At 42.5% G+C, this 17368-nt stretch overlaps 1 protein-coding gene across 5 annotated transcripts in view; it reads right to left on the bottom strand.

The window, feature by feature from the left end:
* Nucleotides 1-17368, bottom strand: part of specc1la (sperm antigen with calponin homology and coiled-coil domains 1-like a) — a 294908-nt gene that overhangs the window by 195315 nt on the left and 82225 nt on the right. For all 5 annotated transcript variants that reach the window (XM_043716192.1, XM_043716191.1, XM_043716194.1 and 2 more), the window contains 3 exons: nucleotides 11162-12792; nucleotides 6516-6723; nucleotides 1359-1432 (listed from right to left, as the gene is read on the bottom strand). In XM_043716192.1, the coding sequence (XP_043572127.1) occupies nucleotides 1359-1432; nucleotides 6516-6723; nucleotides 11162-12792 (1913 nt within the window). The remainder of the gene's footprint in view (nucleotides 1-1358; nucleotides 1433-6515; nucleotides 6724-11161; nucleotides 12793-17368) is intronic.

The raw sequence follows: 17368 nt of genomic DNA, 5'->3' as shown, positions 1-17368 counted from the left end.
ATGAGGGGCATGGATAGGATAAATAGGCAAAGTTTTTTCCTAGGGCTAGGGAGTCCAGAACTAGTGGGCACAGGTTTAGGGTGACAGAGGAAAGATATAAAGGCAACCTTTTCACGCAGAGGGTGGTACGTGTATGTAATGAGCTGCCAGAGGATGTGGTGGAGGCTGGTACAATTGCAACATTTAAGAGGCATTTGGATGGGTATATGAATAGGAAGGGTTTGGAAGGATATGGGCCGGGTGCTGGCAGGTGAGACTAGATTGGGTTGGGATATCTGGTCAGCATGGACAGGTTGGACCGAAGGGTCTGTTTCCATGCTGTACATCTCTATGACTCTAAATGTAGGGGAATGGGTCTGGTTGGTTGCGCTTCACTGTAAGTAATTTAATGTAATCTAAGTAATCTAATCTAATCCCTGAACAGGTTGATTGAAAATTTTCTGAAGTTACCTTGAGGGATACCAGAGTCGCACTTGGAAATATTCCATCAACTTTTATCAGCCTCTCTCATGTTTACAAAAGCCTTCAGTGTTGTCAGTAAAATGTTCCTGGCTAGCATTTCTTCAGAATATTGCAGGTTTGGGCTGGATTTATACTGCAGTCTTTGCCAATACAAGCCAATCCTGGAGTGTCTCCCAAACCTCAGGAATTTAGTGCATTTGTAGCTTTCTGGGTTATATCGATGCTTTTGAATCAATTGAAATACAAAGCTCAACTCCCTTGCAATATTATTAATATTGCGCCACCCTCCCAAGTAACTTAAACCAATAATGCAAACAAACAGATTACCAATGAAAGAACATTGAATATCAGCATATCATGATTGGTAGAATATGCAAACCTCGGCCTCAATCAGATCACCTGGATTAAGCATTACTCCTGTAAGTAGAAAAATCCAAAAGGAAGCAGTTGGAAAAGAGTAATCCCAAATCACTTGCACATCGTTCCCAACTACATTTATGGTATCAATCAGAATTGTGCATGGGATCAGGACCTGGAGGTGGGAAGTCAACCGGGGAGTTTAGAATCGAAAAGTATGGCGCTGGAAAAAGCACATGAAAGGCTTAAGCTCGAAACGTCGAATCTCCTGGTCCTCGGATGCTGCCTTACCTGCTGTACTTTTTCCAGCACCTCACTTTTCGACTCTGACTCTCCAGCAGCTGCAGTCCTCACTTTCTCCAGAGAGTTTAGAAGATTATTGAAGAAGTTGAATGTAAAGAAAGATCCAAAAAGAGGAAAATATAAAACAAAGTGTTTAGTTTTTATTTGCACCAAGATTTAAATAGCTAATTTTCAAAGATTCAGCTTGTAATGGTGTTGGAAAAAAAACGAATAACTAAGTAAATGAAACAACCTACCCTGAGCCTCCTGTTTAGGATCTTGGTTTCTCTGTCCATATCGTGTTTCTGGTCTTGAAGCTTTTTTACAGAATCTGTGGAAAATAAGGAGCACAGTAAAAATCAATGTTGGAAACTTGGTTCCAATGTTGGTTCATTAAATCTGGCTGCAGCCAGATTAAAAGTGTTGAATAAACACAGCAGGTGTGGAGAGCGCAATTGATTTTTCTGGTCAATAATTTTCCTTCAGAACAATTAAAATGCTGCTGGGATTTTCAACATTTTTTTGTTTTTATTTGAGTTCCAGTACCCACAGTGTTTTGTTGTTGTATTTGGGCTGAATTAAAATCTACTCTGAATAGATGCTCAGGGCATTTGGGAGAAGTAAACAGAGACAGTGCAGATATAGCCTGTTCCTTTGATTATCTCTGACCATTGGTAGGTTGCTCCACAGCCTTTGGTTGTTTCTCTCCCACAGTCTTCCAGGCCTCAGCCCACTAAAGCTACTATCCAATCCATTACCACCGGAGTCTGGTAATGAGCCAATATCAACAACCTCCATCCTCGACAATACTTCAAATTGCACCCTGTATGAAGGAACCCAAATAGTCTCTTGCTCAGACCTTCCCAACACTTGTCTGTACTCCCAATCCTAACAAACCACTTGCATCTCCATGCCATCCCAAACTCCACATCTGCAGCGTGATATAAACATGTTGCTGTAGATTTTGAAGGGATGTACATCAGCAGTGTTGGAAATGATTGATGAACTTGACAGAGATAATTTAGTATAAAACATCTGTGATTCAATTAAACATAAACATTGAGTTGGGAGAGTGGAGGATTAGGAAATAAGAAAGTTTTGTGTTCCTGCTGTAGCTACTCTAAAACCTTCCAAGACATCAAGAGCTAACATATTTCCTTCTGTAAAACTGGGCTTCTTGCTGAAGCTGACATTTGGTGTAACACAGCACCAGGAGACTGTGCCCCAGTGAAGTCTACAATCCTGAGCATCTTGAAATGGTGTTCATTTAGCACAGTTGAGGACTGACTCATCAACTACTTACAATAGCCCAAAATGAATTGCAGCAATGTACTGAAATCTGGTTTATCGTTACAATCTAAACGAGACTAAACTAATTAAAACTCAAATCACCCAAACCAGGAAATATTACTACTGTACTAAAAAAAAATCAAATTATTTAACGTTGATCAATAAGACAAACACATGGCAGAAAAAACTGAGGGTAGGTGTGGCCTCTGTTCAACATTTCATCCAAGACAGCACCTTTGACAAGTGCAACACTCCTTCAATACTGATACTGTAGTGTTAGGTGTTGGCTTAAATATAGGCTCAAATCTCTTGGCCTCATAAGACCTTATCTCAGCTATGAGAAATTGGCCACTGAGCAAAAGCGATACCTGACAGTGATAAAATGATTCACATTCATGCAGGATCCAAAATACACCAAATACTGAGGCATGAAATATTCCCCATCGGCTTCTAGGAAGCATAAATACTTTTACACATGATTGAATAAGTTGTCAATAAAAACTGCAGGAACAACATTTCATGTACCTTATTTGTTGCCCACTGCATCTGAATGTGTGACAAATGTACCCAATGGAAGGTTTAAAACAATGGTATTGTGGCGTATACAAAGTCAAAGCCAATAAAAACCGGGAGTGGGGAAAATACAGTTTTAAGAATAGAGGAAAAATTAAATCATAATCTGTTTATGGACAGGTGAGATGAGATGACTTGTAAGAATAGAGAGAAAGATAGGTTTTAAAATTTGCAATCTGCCCATAATGCATCTCTTTTCAAGAATTTTATACAGAAAGCAGTACACTGGGCTAGTTAGAAATCCCAGCTGGTTTATGGTTTTGCAGAATGTTAATTTGTTGATGAACAGATCCCATAGTAGTGTTCTTTTAAACCAGTCTGCACTGGTTAAACAGCACTTCCTAATTGGAGCTATTGGTTTACTCTCTAGCCATCAATAGAAAGCATGTTCAGTTCGCCAGTATCGAACAAAAGCAGCTTGTAACTCCAGTAATGCTGTGAGTAGCATTCGAGGAGAAAGTGAGGTCTGCAGATGCTGGAGATCAAAGTTGAAACTTTATTGCTGGAACAGCACAGCAGGTCAGGCAGCATCCAGGGAACAGGAGATTCGACGTTTTGGGCACAGGCCCTTCTTCAGGAATGAGCAGGCATACCTCGACACGGTCCTGTCCCCATTAGTCCAAGAACTCCCCACCTACGTTCGTGACACCACCCACGCCCTCCACCTCCTCCAGGATTTCCGCTTCCCCGGTCCCCAACGCCTCATCTTCACCATGGACATCCAGTCCCTGTACACCTCCATCCCCCATCACGAAGGACTCAAAGCACTCCGCTTCTTCCTTTCCCGACGTACCCCACCCCCCACACAGAAGATTCGACGTTTCGGGCACATGCCCTTCTTCAGGAATGAGCAGAGAGTGTTCAGCAGGAGAAGATAAAAGGTAGGGAGGAGGGACTTGGAGGGGGGGCGTTGGAAATGTGATAGGTGGAAAGAGGTTAAGGTGAGGGTGATAGGTCGGAGTAGGGTGGAGGCGGGGAGGTCAAGAAGAAGACTGCAGGTCAGGAGGGCGGTGCCGGGCTGGAGGGATCCGGCTGAGACAAGGTGGGGGGAGGGGGGATGAAGAAACTGGTGAAGTCCAAGTTCATCCCTTGCGGTTGGAGGGTTCCCAGTCGGAAGATAAGACGCTCCTCCTCCGACCGTCGGGTTGTTGTGGTTTGGCGGTGGATGAGTCCAATGACCTGCATATCCTCGGTGGAGTGGGAGGGGGAGTTGAAATGCTGTGCTACAGGTTGGTTGGGTTGGTTCGTCCGGGTGGCCCAGAGGTGCTCCCTGAATCGCACCTCTGGGGCACCCGGACGAACCAACCCAACCAACCTGTGGCACAGCATTTCAACTCCCCCTCCCCCTCCACCGAGGATATGCAGGTCATTGGACTCATCCACCGCCAAACCACAACAACGCGACGGTCGGAGGGGGAGCGTCTTATCTTCCGACTGGGAACCCTCCAACCGCAGGGGATGGACTTGGACTTCACCAGTTTCTTCATCCCTCCTCCCCCCACCTTGTCTCAGCCGAATCCCTCCAGCCCGGCACCGCTTCCTGACCTGCAGTCTTCTTCTTGACCTCTCCGCCTCCATCCTACTCCGACCTATCACCCTCACCTTGACCTCTTTCCACCTATCACATTTCCAACGCCCCTCCTCCAAGTCCCTCCTCCCTACCTTTTATCTTCTCCTGCTGAACACTCTCTGCTCATTCCCGAAGAAGGGCCTGTGCCCGAAACGTCGAATCTCCTGTTCCCTGGATGCTGCCTGACCTGCTGTGCTGTTCCAGCAATAAAGTTTCAACTGTGAGTAGCATTCAAAATTTTCTCCTCTGCCTCATTCATCTTTACACATTTCTTTCCCTCATTTTACATCCAACAAAAATGCTTGTGTCAAGACATACTAAATCTATCATATATAACATGTACCCTTCTCAAAACAGTATGTCACCACAATGAAATAATAAAAGCTTTAGTCATGTTAACTTCAATATGGTACTATAGAAAGGCCAAAGCATCAATCATCAAAAGATGGAAAGATCTTCTGAGTAGCAATGGAATTGAAATATTTGGTATGTGGAGTCAATTCTTGCCCTTCAATACTTTCCTGCCACAATTAAAAATAGTTATTAATTTTATTTAGAGTCATAGAGATGTACAGCTTGTAAACAGACCCTTCAATGCAACTCATCCATGATAACCAGATATTCCAAATTAATCTGGTCCCATTTGTCAGTATTTGGCCCATATCCCTCTAAACCCTTCCTATTCATATAGCCATCCAGCTGCATTTTAAATGTTGGAATTTTACCAGCCTCCACCACTTCCTCTGGTAACTCAGCCTTCAAAGGTCCAGGGAAAACAGCCCAGCCTATTCAGTCTCTCCCAATAGCACAAATTGTCCACCCCAGCAACTTCCTTCAAAATCTTTTCTGAACCTTTCACAACAACTTTCCTATAGCAGGGAGACCAGAATTGAACGCAGTCTCCGAAAAGTGGCCTAACCAATGTCCTGGACAGCCGCAACATGATCTCCCAACTCCTGTACCTAATGCACTGATCAATAAAGGCAAGCATACCAAATGCTTTCTTTACTACCCTGTCCATCTGTGACTCCATCTTCAAGGAACTGTGAACCTGTACCCCAAGATCTTTTTATTTGGAACAACTCCCCAGGACCCTACCATTAAATGTATCATCCTGCCCTGATTTGCCTTACCAAAATGCAATACCTCACATTTAGCCAAGTTAAACTCAATCTGCCACTTGTCGGTTTTACATCCAACAAAAATGCTTGTGTCAAGACATACTAAATCTATCATATATAACATGTACTCTTCTCAAAACAGTATGTCACCACAATGAAATAATAAAAGCTTTAGTCATGTTAACTTCAATATGGTCTATAGAAAGGCCAAAGCATCAATCATCAAAAGATGGAAAGATCTTCTGAGTAGCAATGGAGTTGAAATATTTGGTATGTGGAGTCAATTCTTGCCCTACAATACTTTCCTGCCACAATTAAAAATAGTTATTAATTTTACTTAGAGTCATAGAGATGTACATCTGAGGTATTCTTCTTCATTTTCCACTGTACTACCAATTTTAGTGTCATCAGTTAATTTACAAACCATTCTTTCAAATTCAAATAATTTATATAAATGACAAAAATGATTTCTGAGTGAGTCTTTCAACGTTACCCTTTAAGATCTGCTCACCAATGTGCATCTATAAGAAACAGGACTGCATCACCTGGTTTTGCTCCTTGCCTGTTGGCATCTAATGGCTAATACTTTCCCAGATCAATGCCTTTCATAAACTTTCCTTTGCAGCTCTCATCGATCTAGTCTCCCAGCTGGAATTCAAATCTGTACAAGACCCAATTTTATCACAAGTCAACTGACAAACTGACAGCCCCTGAAACAAAGAGAAATTAGCTATAAACTGCTCACTGAGCATAGGCAGAATTTGTATATATACTTTTCTGTTGCAATCTACAACCAACACAAGCTAGAAATGAACGATTAAATTTCAATTGTTTCAACAGCTAGATTTCACTGCACTTACTTTCCAAGTCTGAGATGATGAGATTGTCATGGAGTTTGACTGTTCGATGCTGCTCCACTTCATCCTCTAGTTCAAAAATGGTCTCTTTCATGTCATTTATCTCTGTTTCTTTTTCTTCCAGTTCAGCTCGTTGCTTCTCCACATTCAGGTTAAGGTCATCTATCTGTTTTTTGGCTTCTTCCTGGAAAATCCTGTATTCATCTTCAACCTTAGACACAAGCAATGCAACACTTAGAAAATACTCTAATCACAGTGGCACAGTTGCAACAGTGGCTGATACTGGTGGACTTTGGGAAGGGCACAGCAGAAGACAAAAAAAATTAAGTGAGCATTCTTCAATAACACAAGCAGATGATTTGGCTGTTTATCTCATTACTATTGTGGGATCATGCAATGTGAATTCTGGCTGCTAAGTTTCTAGCGAGAGACCAGTAACTATGCTTTCAAAGCACTTTGTGGGCTTGAAGCACTTCAATCTGTCCTATGATTGTTGGTTGGCAACATTTTGGGAGGTTTTCAGATGGCCAAGATACACACACATTCTCACAAAGGTAAAGAGCTGCCTGAATGACTAAAGATCGAGATTAAAACAAAACAGCAAAGGGTTGCTTGTGATAAGTTCATGATAATAGTACAGTTCAGAATCAATGTAGAAAATGCCAAGCTAAAGTGAGAAACAGGAAGAGCAAAGAGTTTAAGAAAGAAACATAATCAGGATATCACTGTATTTTTAAATAAATTTTATTAAGTATAAATAGTTGAAAGAACAGGGGTTAATTAGGAACCAAAAGGAGCTTTTTAAAAATTTATTCAGTGCTGCCCATTTGAGACAGCTACATCCGCAGTGCTACAAGGGAGGGAGTTCCAGAACTCTGATCCAGCTAATGTAACCAAGTCAGGATGGTGTGTAGCTTGGACAGGAACTTGCAGGTCATCTGAGTGTGACTCCATTTTGAGGCTTGAAAATTGTCACGACCCCTCTTTATGATAGTGGGTTCAGGATGACCTATGACAGCAAGGGAGGAAGAGGAAGAATCAATGCTGCCTCCGAGCTCACATTCCACCAAAGTTTCAGTCACAAACCCACTTAAGGTCCTAACCCTCACTTTAGTAAGTGATGTTCTAGCCGGTAAGGTTGGAATGTACTGTCTAAGGATCTTTGGGCAATTTCTGTTGTGCATCTTGCTGACAGCACAAACTGCTGCTACAAGTATTAGTAATGAAGGGGGTGAAGGTTTGTGATTATGGTGCCAACCAAGCAAGCTGCTTCCTCCTATCTGGTGTCAAGCTTCTTGAATGTTGCTGGAACTGAACTCATCCAGGCAAGTGTGGAAACAGAGTGCATGGTAGAGGCAGTAAATGTTTATTTCACATTGGTCTTTATTAAAGAGGCAGAAGTCACATAACACCACATTACAGTCCAACAGGTTTATTTGAAATCACAAGCTTTCAAAGTGCTGCTCCTTTGTGATTATATTGGATTATAACCTATTGGATTATAACCTATTGGATTATAACCTAGTATTGTATGTCTTCTGACTTGGTTCACCCCGATCCAACACCGGCACCTCCACATCTTCACAAAAGAGGTAACACAGAGTAGAAAAGTTGGATAGGATAAAAACAGATAGAAGAGATACTTCAAAGACGCTGGTCAAAATTGCAAACTCTACAATTTTAATTGTTGAGCAAAGCAAGTATGGAAATTATGGAGCCTGTGATCATTATCTGTCAACACTCAATAGATATGGGGATGATGTCAGAGTCATCATTGTTACAGCCCTGCTTTAAAAAGGGAGCAGGGATAAATTAATAAAATACAGGCCACTCAGCCCAATGTCCATGATGCAGGATCTTTGAGAGCCAACAATCTAAGACAAAAATAAATTGTCATTGACTTGGAGGAGCTGGTGTTGGACTGGGGTGTACAAAGCTAAAAATCACACAACACCAGGTTATGGTCATCAGGTACCACCTGATGAAGGAGCAGCGCTCAGAAAGCTAGTGCTTCCAAATAAACGAGTTGGGACTATAACCTGGTGTTGTGTGATTTTTTAAAATTGTCACTGGTTAGTGATAATTGAGAAGTATAGGGCATGTGAACTTAAAATCAAAGTCAGACCTATCAGGAGAGATGTTAAAATACATTTCTTCATTCAAAGGATAGTGGAAGTATGGTACGTTCTCCTACAAAAAACTGGAGGTACCAGCTCAATTAATAATTTAAACTCATAGATCAACATTTTTTTTGCTTGCCTATTGTCTGGAGGGATATGGAACCATGGCGAATGGATGAAGTTAGGATATAGGTTACCCATGATCTCAATTTAATATCAGATCAGGCCCAAGGGCTGAAAAATTTACTCCAGTCCCAAAGTCCCAAAGTTCCAAAGATACTAAAACATAATACTTATTTGACTTCACTTGGCACTACAATTTAGGAACAATGTCAAGACTGGGAGAGAGTGTAATGGAGAATTATTCAAGTTGTATCGACGGCAAGAGATTTCAGTCAAGTGGAGACACGTAGAGTAAAATAGATTGTGCTTTTTTCAAACAGCAAAGTTTTAGATTTATTTGACGCACTGAAAATTCTGAAGCTTTGAAAGAATCTGTTTACAGTGGCAAAAGGATCAGTCATCAGACAACAGATTTAAAATTGATTGGGAGTGCAACATAAATAGGATGTCATAGAGTCATAGAAACAGACACTTCAGTCCAACCAGTCCACCCTGACCATATTCTCAAACTAAACTGGACCCACCTGGCCCATATCCTTCCAAATCTTTCCTATTCATTAACCTATCCAGATGCCTTTTAAACATTATAACTGTATCTGCATCCACCACTTTGTCTGGAATCTCATTTCACACATGAACCACTCTGTGTAAAAATAAAGTTGCCCCTCATATCCTTTTTACATCTTTCTCCTCTCACCTTAAAAATATGTCCCCCAGTTTTGAACTCCCCCAGCTATGTCTGCCTATTCACAGGATACGTGGAACAGTCCCATTTCCAAAGCTACACTGGCATCATCACCCACTTTTTCCTCCGCTATATCGAAGACTCCAAGGAGTTTGGAGTTCATTCACCACATCAACACCTTCCACCCTGACTTCAAATTTGCCTGGTCCTCTCTGATATCTCCTTCTCCTTCCTGCATCTCTTCATTTCCATTTCTGGCGATCGATTCCACACCAACATCTACTACAAACCCATTGACTCCCACACTGACTACCTCTCCTCCACCTCCACCTCCCCCTCCCAACTGTAAAAACACGATCCCCTACTCCCAATTCCTCCACCTCCACTGTATCTGCTCTCAGATGAGTGATTCCACTCTAGAACATCCCAGATGCCCTCCTACTTCAAGGATCACAATTTTCCGTCCCATGTATCAATGATGTCCTCAACTATGTCTCCTCCATTTCCTGCACCTCTACCTTTGAAACCCCCCCATCTCAACAAAGATAGGATCTCGCTGGGATGCACATTCCACCCCAGGAATCTCCAAATCCAGCGCATCATCCTCTGCCACTTTTGCCACCTACAGTCAGACCCCACTACCAAAAGTATATATCTCCCCCCCCACCCATCTGCATTTCATAGGGACTGTTCCCTCCGCGACCCCCTTGTTCGATCCACACTCGCCACTAACTCCCCTCCACTCCTGGCACCTTCCCCTGTCGTTGTAAGAGGTGCAAAACCTGCAGCCACATCTCTCCCCTCACCTCCGTCCAAGGCCCTAAAGTGTCATTTCGAATCGGTAGAGATTTACTTGTACATCCTCCGACCTCATTTACTGCATCTGGTGGGTCTCCCCTACATCAGACGGACAGGGCGCAAATTCATGGAACAGTTCAGGGAACATCCCTGGTCCGTACACACCAACCATCTCACCTTCCTGTGGCCATCCACTTCAACTTCCCCTCCCACTCCTGAGGCCATATTCATTCTGGGCATCCTCCACTGCCTACACAAACTGGAGGAGGAACACCTCATCTTCCGCCTGGGGAGCTTACAACCACAAGGCATGAACACCGAATTTACCAGTTTCCAAATCTCCCCTCCCCCCACCCCATCCCAGATCCAACCCTCTGACTCAGATCCGCCCTCTTGACCTGACCTACCTGTCCATTTCCCTTCCTACCTATCTGATCCACACTTCCCACCAACCTATCACCATCACCTCCCCATCGCCCCATCACTCCATTTATCTCTCAGCCCCCTTCCCCCTCGCCAGCTGTGAAGCAGATTGCTGCCCGAAACGTTGACTCTCCTCTCCTCGTGCTGCCTGACCTGCTGTGCTTTTCCAGCATCACTAGGTAAAAGAAATTTTATAAAGTCTGATAAAGTGCGACTGACAGCTGTGAATACTTCATGATATCACCTTACAATGGAATGCAGAATCCAGTTTAGTTGGAGTAATTAAGGGTTTTTATGTCAAACCAGCTTCAGAGTTGGATGATTTGCACAGGTCACTGTCTGATACTTTTTTTATACCAAATGTAAGCACTGACATGACCAGAGGGACCACAGCTGAATTGAAAACTCATTGTAGATATGGTTTACAAACCAGAGAACAATTGGTTTGCTGGGTTCCATTGTAAGTGATGTTTGTTCATGACTTAAAATAATCATCCTACCTTAGCAAGGGTATCTTGTAGTTGGTTAGCATCATTGCGAGTATGGGCCAGTTCCTCCTGTAGGTTATTATACAAGGCCTCAATCTTTTCCTTGTCCAATCGTGTGGTCTCCAACAGCTCTTGCAAATCTGACTTGTCGCCTGCATTGTGGAAAGCATACAAGTCTGCGACCTTCTGTTTCTCATGCTCTAACAGAGCCTTGAACCTGTTCAGTTCAATCTGATCATTTGCAACAGTTGCTTTATATTCTTCCAATGCTCCAGCAAGGGCTGTTTTGGCTTTTTGCTCTGACTCCATTACTCGCTCCATTTGATGGTTACGCTCCTTGAGAGCACCGATCAATTCTTGAGCATCCTTATTGTCTTGCTCTGCCATCTTCAGCGTGTTGCTTAAGTGCTGCTGCACTCCAAGAAGTTGCTCACGTTCAAAACGTGCATTTTCAGCAAGGTCCATATATCTTTGTTCTAGCTCCATGTAGCGACCACTTTTTACATCTTCATCTAAAACGTAAGAAATGTGGTGCTCATCCAGCAAAGAACGAAAATACTCATTCTGTCGACTGAAGTGTTCTAATTTATCACTTTGCTGACACAAGGAATCCATTAGAATGACCTTTTCCTCTCCTAACCTTTCATTTTCAGAATTCAACTCCTGTGTTATCTGCTGAAGATCTGCCAGTTCCTGAAGTGTAGCTTGTAGTTCCTCTGCTGTGCTGTGTTGATTTTCTTCCATTTGGTGAATGCGCTCTGTTAAACATGCCACCGACACCTCACTTACATTTCCACTGCTCCCCTTCCTCGAGCGCTCCCTACTTGGTGCACCTTCAGATTCAGATGACGATGATGGTGCATCTAATGCATCATCGCTGGAAGTAAGTGGTTGGTAGACCTCACTGGACTCACTGTCCAGGTTGTCCAGAGAATTGCTGCGATTATCAGTTAATGTGTTCTCCTCTTGGCTCAGAAGATCTTCCATAGAACCAGGTGCCGATCCCTCCACTGAAGAAGTTAAGGTACCACCATCACTCTGATTACCAGTAGCTACCTCAGGACTTGAGGACTGAAAGCCAAACAATTTCTCTGCACAGTCTAACTTTTGCTCCAAAGAGAAACCAAGAGCATTTAATCGATCTTTTAACATTCGGTTCTCATTTTTTAGCTGATTTAGCTCATCCCGGATTGTACTATTCTGTTCTTCCAATTGGAGAAGACTTGATTCCACATCTCTAGGCTGATGGGGTACAGTGTCTTCTTTTACTTCAATCTCCTCCTCTCCCACTCCTTCCAACAAGTCATTGCTCAGTCCCAGCTGGGCCCTCATGTCTCGGAGTTCATTTCTAAGATGCAAGATCTCCACATCTTTATTTTTAGCTAAAGTAAGGAGATCTTTTACCTTTGCTTCTAGAGCAGTTTTATCACTGATCTGACCGTCAGATCTGGACTTACTCATTCGGGTTTCAGACTCTGTTGACATCCGGCTGCGTGAGCGTTTAGCAACATCATTACCTCCCTGGCCAGCAGATGAGAATTTTTTGCTTGTGCTCTGTCGTGGCCGATCACGGATTTTATCTCTATTCCAATTGATTTCTTTATTTCCTGAAGTTGGATTCCGTTTTGCTGTGGCACTCATACCTAATGACAAAAATAAAAGAAACTTAATCTTCAAAAGGGCATTACGAAAATTTCAATACTTTATTTGTTTGACTTGGGTTATTTTCTTAAATCCAGTTCAGCAATTGTCAAAAGACTGCAAAAAAATCCAAAGTTAAAGCTATAAAACCAGCAACATTTTCACTTCCAACCTCCAATAAAGCAACTTTTGAAATGAAAACAGCAAGGTATTCAACAATGAAGTGCAAAGCAATGTGCTGAAATGAAGTCTGTAGAATTCTCTGTCACAAAAAGCAGTTTGTCCAAATCACTGAATGCTTTCCAGGAGGAGGTAACAAAGCTTTCAGGGCTAAAGGGATCAAAGAGTATGGGGAGAAAGCAGGGAAGGGAAGAAAGTGAGTTCAAGGCACTGAGTTGATTGATCAGCCATGATCATACTGAATGGTGTAGCAGGCTTGAAGAGCCAAATAATCTACTCCCTCTACTATTTTTTATATTTCTATCTCCTTGTCATCAACCATTAAAGACCAAGGTCCAATTTCTTCTTCATCATCATCTACCATTCTGCTAGTTTGTATGATTTCATGATGAAGTTGTTGACTAATAATCATTCTTTTCAAAATCAGCAACCTGCCTAAACTTGATAGTTTTACAGAGTGTAATAACAAATGCCAGCACAGAATGGGTAACTTCCAAAAAGAATTTCTACAGTCTTACAATCTACTTCAGTTGATTATGTACTCTTCTATGGAATGTTCTTCACTCTTTCTGAATGTCAAAATTTCACTACACCTCAGAAGCAGTTAGTAAATTCACTATCTGATTTTTTAAAACATTTCTACAACTGTAAACTTTGTCAAAAACTTCATCTATGCTCATTTCATCAATCTCTAATTATTAAAAAAACACTTATCCTACTTCAGTATGGTAGCAGAAAGGTCAAGGCTATACCTTGCTTCCTCTTCAGTAAAGAAGAAGTGTGAGACCACTTGTTACTTTCTCCATTGGCTGCTTTCAGGGTAACCATACACTGATACTTTAGATTCAGATGACGATCTCAAGTTTTCTCCATCAGAATAGTGCTCTGCATTGGAGAAGTAGAACACGGTGGTAAAATCATATCTCGTTTCAGTTGCTAATCAGCAATTTTTTAGGACACAAGATGCAAGTTTGCTCACTGAACTGGAAAGTTCATTTTCAGACGTTTCGTCAACATACTAGGTTACATCATCAGTGAGCTTTCGGTTGAAGCAATGGGAGCAAAGCCTGCTTTCTATTTATGTGTTTAGGTTTGCTTGGGTCGGTGATGTCATTTCCTGTTCTTTTTCTCAGGAGCTGATAAATGGGATCCAAATCAATGTGTTTATTGATAGAGTTCTGGTTGGAATGCCATGCTTCTTGGAATTCCCGTTCATGCCTCTGCTTGGCTTGTCCTAGGATGGATATGTTGCCCCAGTCGAAGTGGTGTCCTTTCTCATCTGTACGTAAGGATGCCAGTGAAAGTGGGTCATGTCTTTTTGTGGCTAGTTGATGTTCATGTATCCTGGGGGCTAGTTTTCTGCCTGTTTGTCAAATGTAGTGTTTGTTACAATTCTTGCAATGTATTTTGTAAATAACATTAGTTTTGCTTGTTGTCTGTATAGGGTCTTTCAAGTTCATTAGCTGCTGTTTTTGTGTAGTGTCTTTAATGTAGGGGAGAGTGGCTCGGGCTTCTGGAAGTGTTTTGTCTGCTTGTTGGGAGTTTGTTGCTGTTTGTTTTAGCCACCGTGCCATAATTTCTAAAAATGTTAGTTTATAAATTCACGTAAGCTTCAGCTGGGTTCTTCATATTGCCTAGTAACAAAAAATTCTTTACCTCATACTGTATATTGTACCTCTTCCCAAACCCTCTCTTTCCCACTCATTCAGCTGTGACTGAGGATTTACTGTCTACCTGCCATACCACTGGAGACTTGGTTTTGAGCCAGGGCTCAGCTACCCCAACTATCGCTGCTGTATATCAGGCCTCCTCAACCACTCCCTCACCTGGCTGAGATCAAGTCTCAACTGACACTCATCTTGCACAATAGTCCCACAAGGCTGAGGTCAGGCTTCCCTGTGTCTTTCTGATCTTGTTACCAGATGAGACTCTCTCCTTTTTATTATTTTCTGATTAAACAGGCTGAGGGGAACAATGGTGGGTGACAGAGCAGCTGGAAGTCTCCAGCAAAACAATAGTGGGACTAGCCAGGGTTAGAGGTTCAGTCTCTTCAGGAGCAGCAAGATTGGAAAGAAGGGAACCTGTGACTGGAGGAACTGCAGTAGCCAGCATGGAAGAGACAAAATTTGACATTGGAGTAGCACCTCCTCTCAGACTGTCTCTCCAACAAACAGGGGTGACATCTTTCTCACTGGCTGCCCATAACTTGGAATTTACACCTTTTTGGGAACTTTTGCTTGCAAATATGTCTGAGAGCCTCATGTATTTAGAACTCTGGAGTGAACTACTTTTGAACCCATTAAACAACATACAACAATGCTCTATAAGCCTCTCGAACTTCTCCACCCTTCCTTGTCTACCAAAGTTTCCCTTACAGCTCATCTTCATCAATATCCCCTCCTTCGTTGCACCCACCTCCCTAGATCCATCATTCTATCAATTATATTTAGCTCGTTGGAAAGCCAACTAGTTTTCCAGTTAAGCCATAAAATGACAGCTACATAATTAAAACAAACATCTGCAGATACCACAAAGAACAAAGAAAATTACAGCAGAGGAACAGGCCCTTCAGCCCTTAAAGCCTGTGCCGATCCAGATCCTCTATCTAAACCTGTCGTCTATCTTCTAACTATCTGTATCCCTCTGGTCCCTGCCCATTCATGCATCTGTCTAGATACACCTTAAACACTGCTATCGTACTTGCCTCTACTACCTCCACTGGCAACATGTTCCAGGTACCCACCATCCTCTGCATAAAGACTTTCCACACATATCTCACAAACCTTTCCTTCTCACCTTGAACTAGTGACCCCTAGTAATTGAGTCCCTGACTTTGGGGAAAAAGCTTCTTGCTATCCACTCTGCCCATACCCCTCATGATTTTGTAGATCTCAATCAGGTCCTCCCTCAACCTCCATCTTTCTAGTGAAAATAATTCTAATCTACTCAACCTCTCTTCATAGCTAGCGCCCTCCATACCAGGCAACATCCTGGTGAACATCCTCTGCACCCTCTCCAAAGCATCCACACTCTTTCAGGAATGTGGTGACCAGAACTGTACGCAGTATTACAAATATGGCCAAGCCAAAGTCCTATATAATTGTAACATGACATGTCAACTCATGTACTCAATCCGATAATACCCTATCCGATAAAGGAAAGCACGCCAAATGTCTTCTTGACCACTCTATCGACATGCATTGCCACCTTCAGGGTACAATGGACCTGAACACCCAGATTTCTCTGTATATTGATTCTCCTCAGGGCTTTTCCATTTACTGTATAGTCCGCTCTTGAATTGGATCTTCCAAAATGCATCACCTCACATTTGGCCGGATTGAACTCCATCTGCCATTTCTCCGTTCAACTCTCCAATCTATCTATATTCTGCTACATTCTCTGACAGTCCCTTTCACTACCTGCTACCCCACCAATCTTAGTGTCATCTGCAAACTTGCTAATCAGACCGTCTATATGTAAATGATCTGGAGGAAGGTATAATCACAAACAACAGTGGTCCCAACGCTGATCCTTGTGGAACACCACTGGTCACAGTTGTCCATTTAGAGAAACCCCCTTCCACTACTACTCTTCCTCCTGCTGCCCAGCCAGTTCTCTATCCATCCAGCAAGTACACCCTGGACCCCATGCAACTTCACTTTCTCCAGCAGTTACTGGAGATCGGAAACAAAAAAAATTAAATTGCTGGAGAAACTTGGCATGTCTGATGCCATTTATGGAGAGATGTTAACACTTTGAATCCTGTAACCCTTCTCAGAACGGTTCTAAGTAATCTGAAGGAGGTCACAGGTCTTGAAACATTACACTGTTTTCTTTTCACAGATGCTGCCAGACCCACTGGGTTTCTCCAACAAATTCTTTTGCTTCTAACCACAAAAGATGTGCAAGGATCAACATGCAGGATCAACATCCTCCATACATCCTTTACTTTAAAAAAAAAGGAGGGAGAGAAAATGGGGACTTTTCGGCCGGTAAGCCTGATGTCGTTGGTAGGGAAAATGCTGGAGCCAATTATTAAGGACATAATGACTGAGGATTTGGAAAGCAGTGACAGAATGGATTCACTAAACGTAAATCATCCTTGACAAATCTTCTGGATGAGCATATCAATACTGTGGTTGCACGAGCAGGTCAGGGGCTACACGGGCAGGTCAGGGGCTACAAATGATTCATCTCTGATTTCCCAAAGCCTGCCTACCATTTACAGGGCACAAGTAATACCCTGTAGTTGAACACTCCCCACTTAACTGGATGGGTGCAACTCCAAAAACACTTGAGAAACTTGACACCATCTAGGCACAAAGCAACCCGAGATGGTGTCACGCACAAATATTCACTCCCTCACCACCAATGCTCAATAGCAGCATTTTAAATCAT

The sequence above is a fragment of the Chiloscyllium plagiosum genome, chromosome 25, assembly GCF_004010195.1.
Source record: "Chiloscyllium plagiosum isolate BGI_BamShark_2017 chromosome 25, ASM401019v2, whole genome shotgun sequence".
Classification (NCBI taxonomy): domain Eukaryota; kingdom Metazoa; phylum Chordata; class Chondrichthyes; order Orectolobiformes; family Hemiscylliidae; genus Chiloscyllium; species Chiloscyllium plagiosum.
The sequence above is the reverse complement of the archived record's forward strand: the minus strand, read 5'-3'. Positions and strand labels throughout refer to the sequence as shown.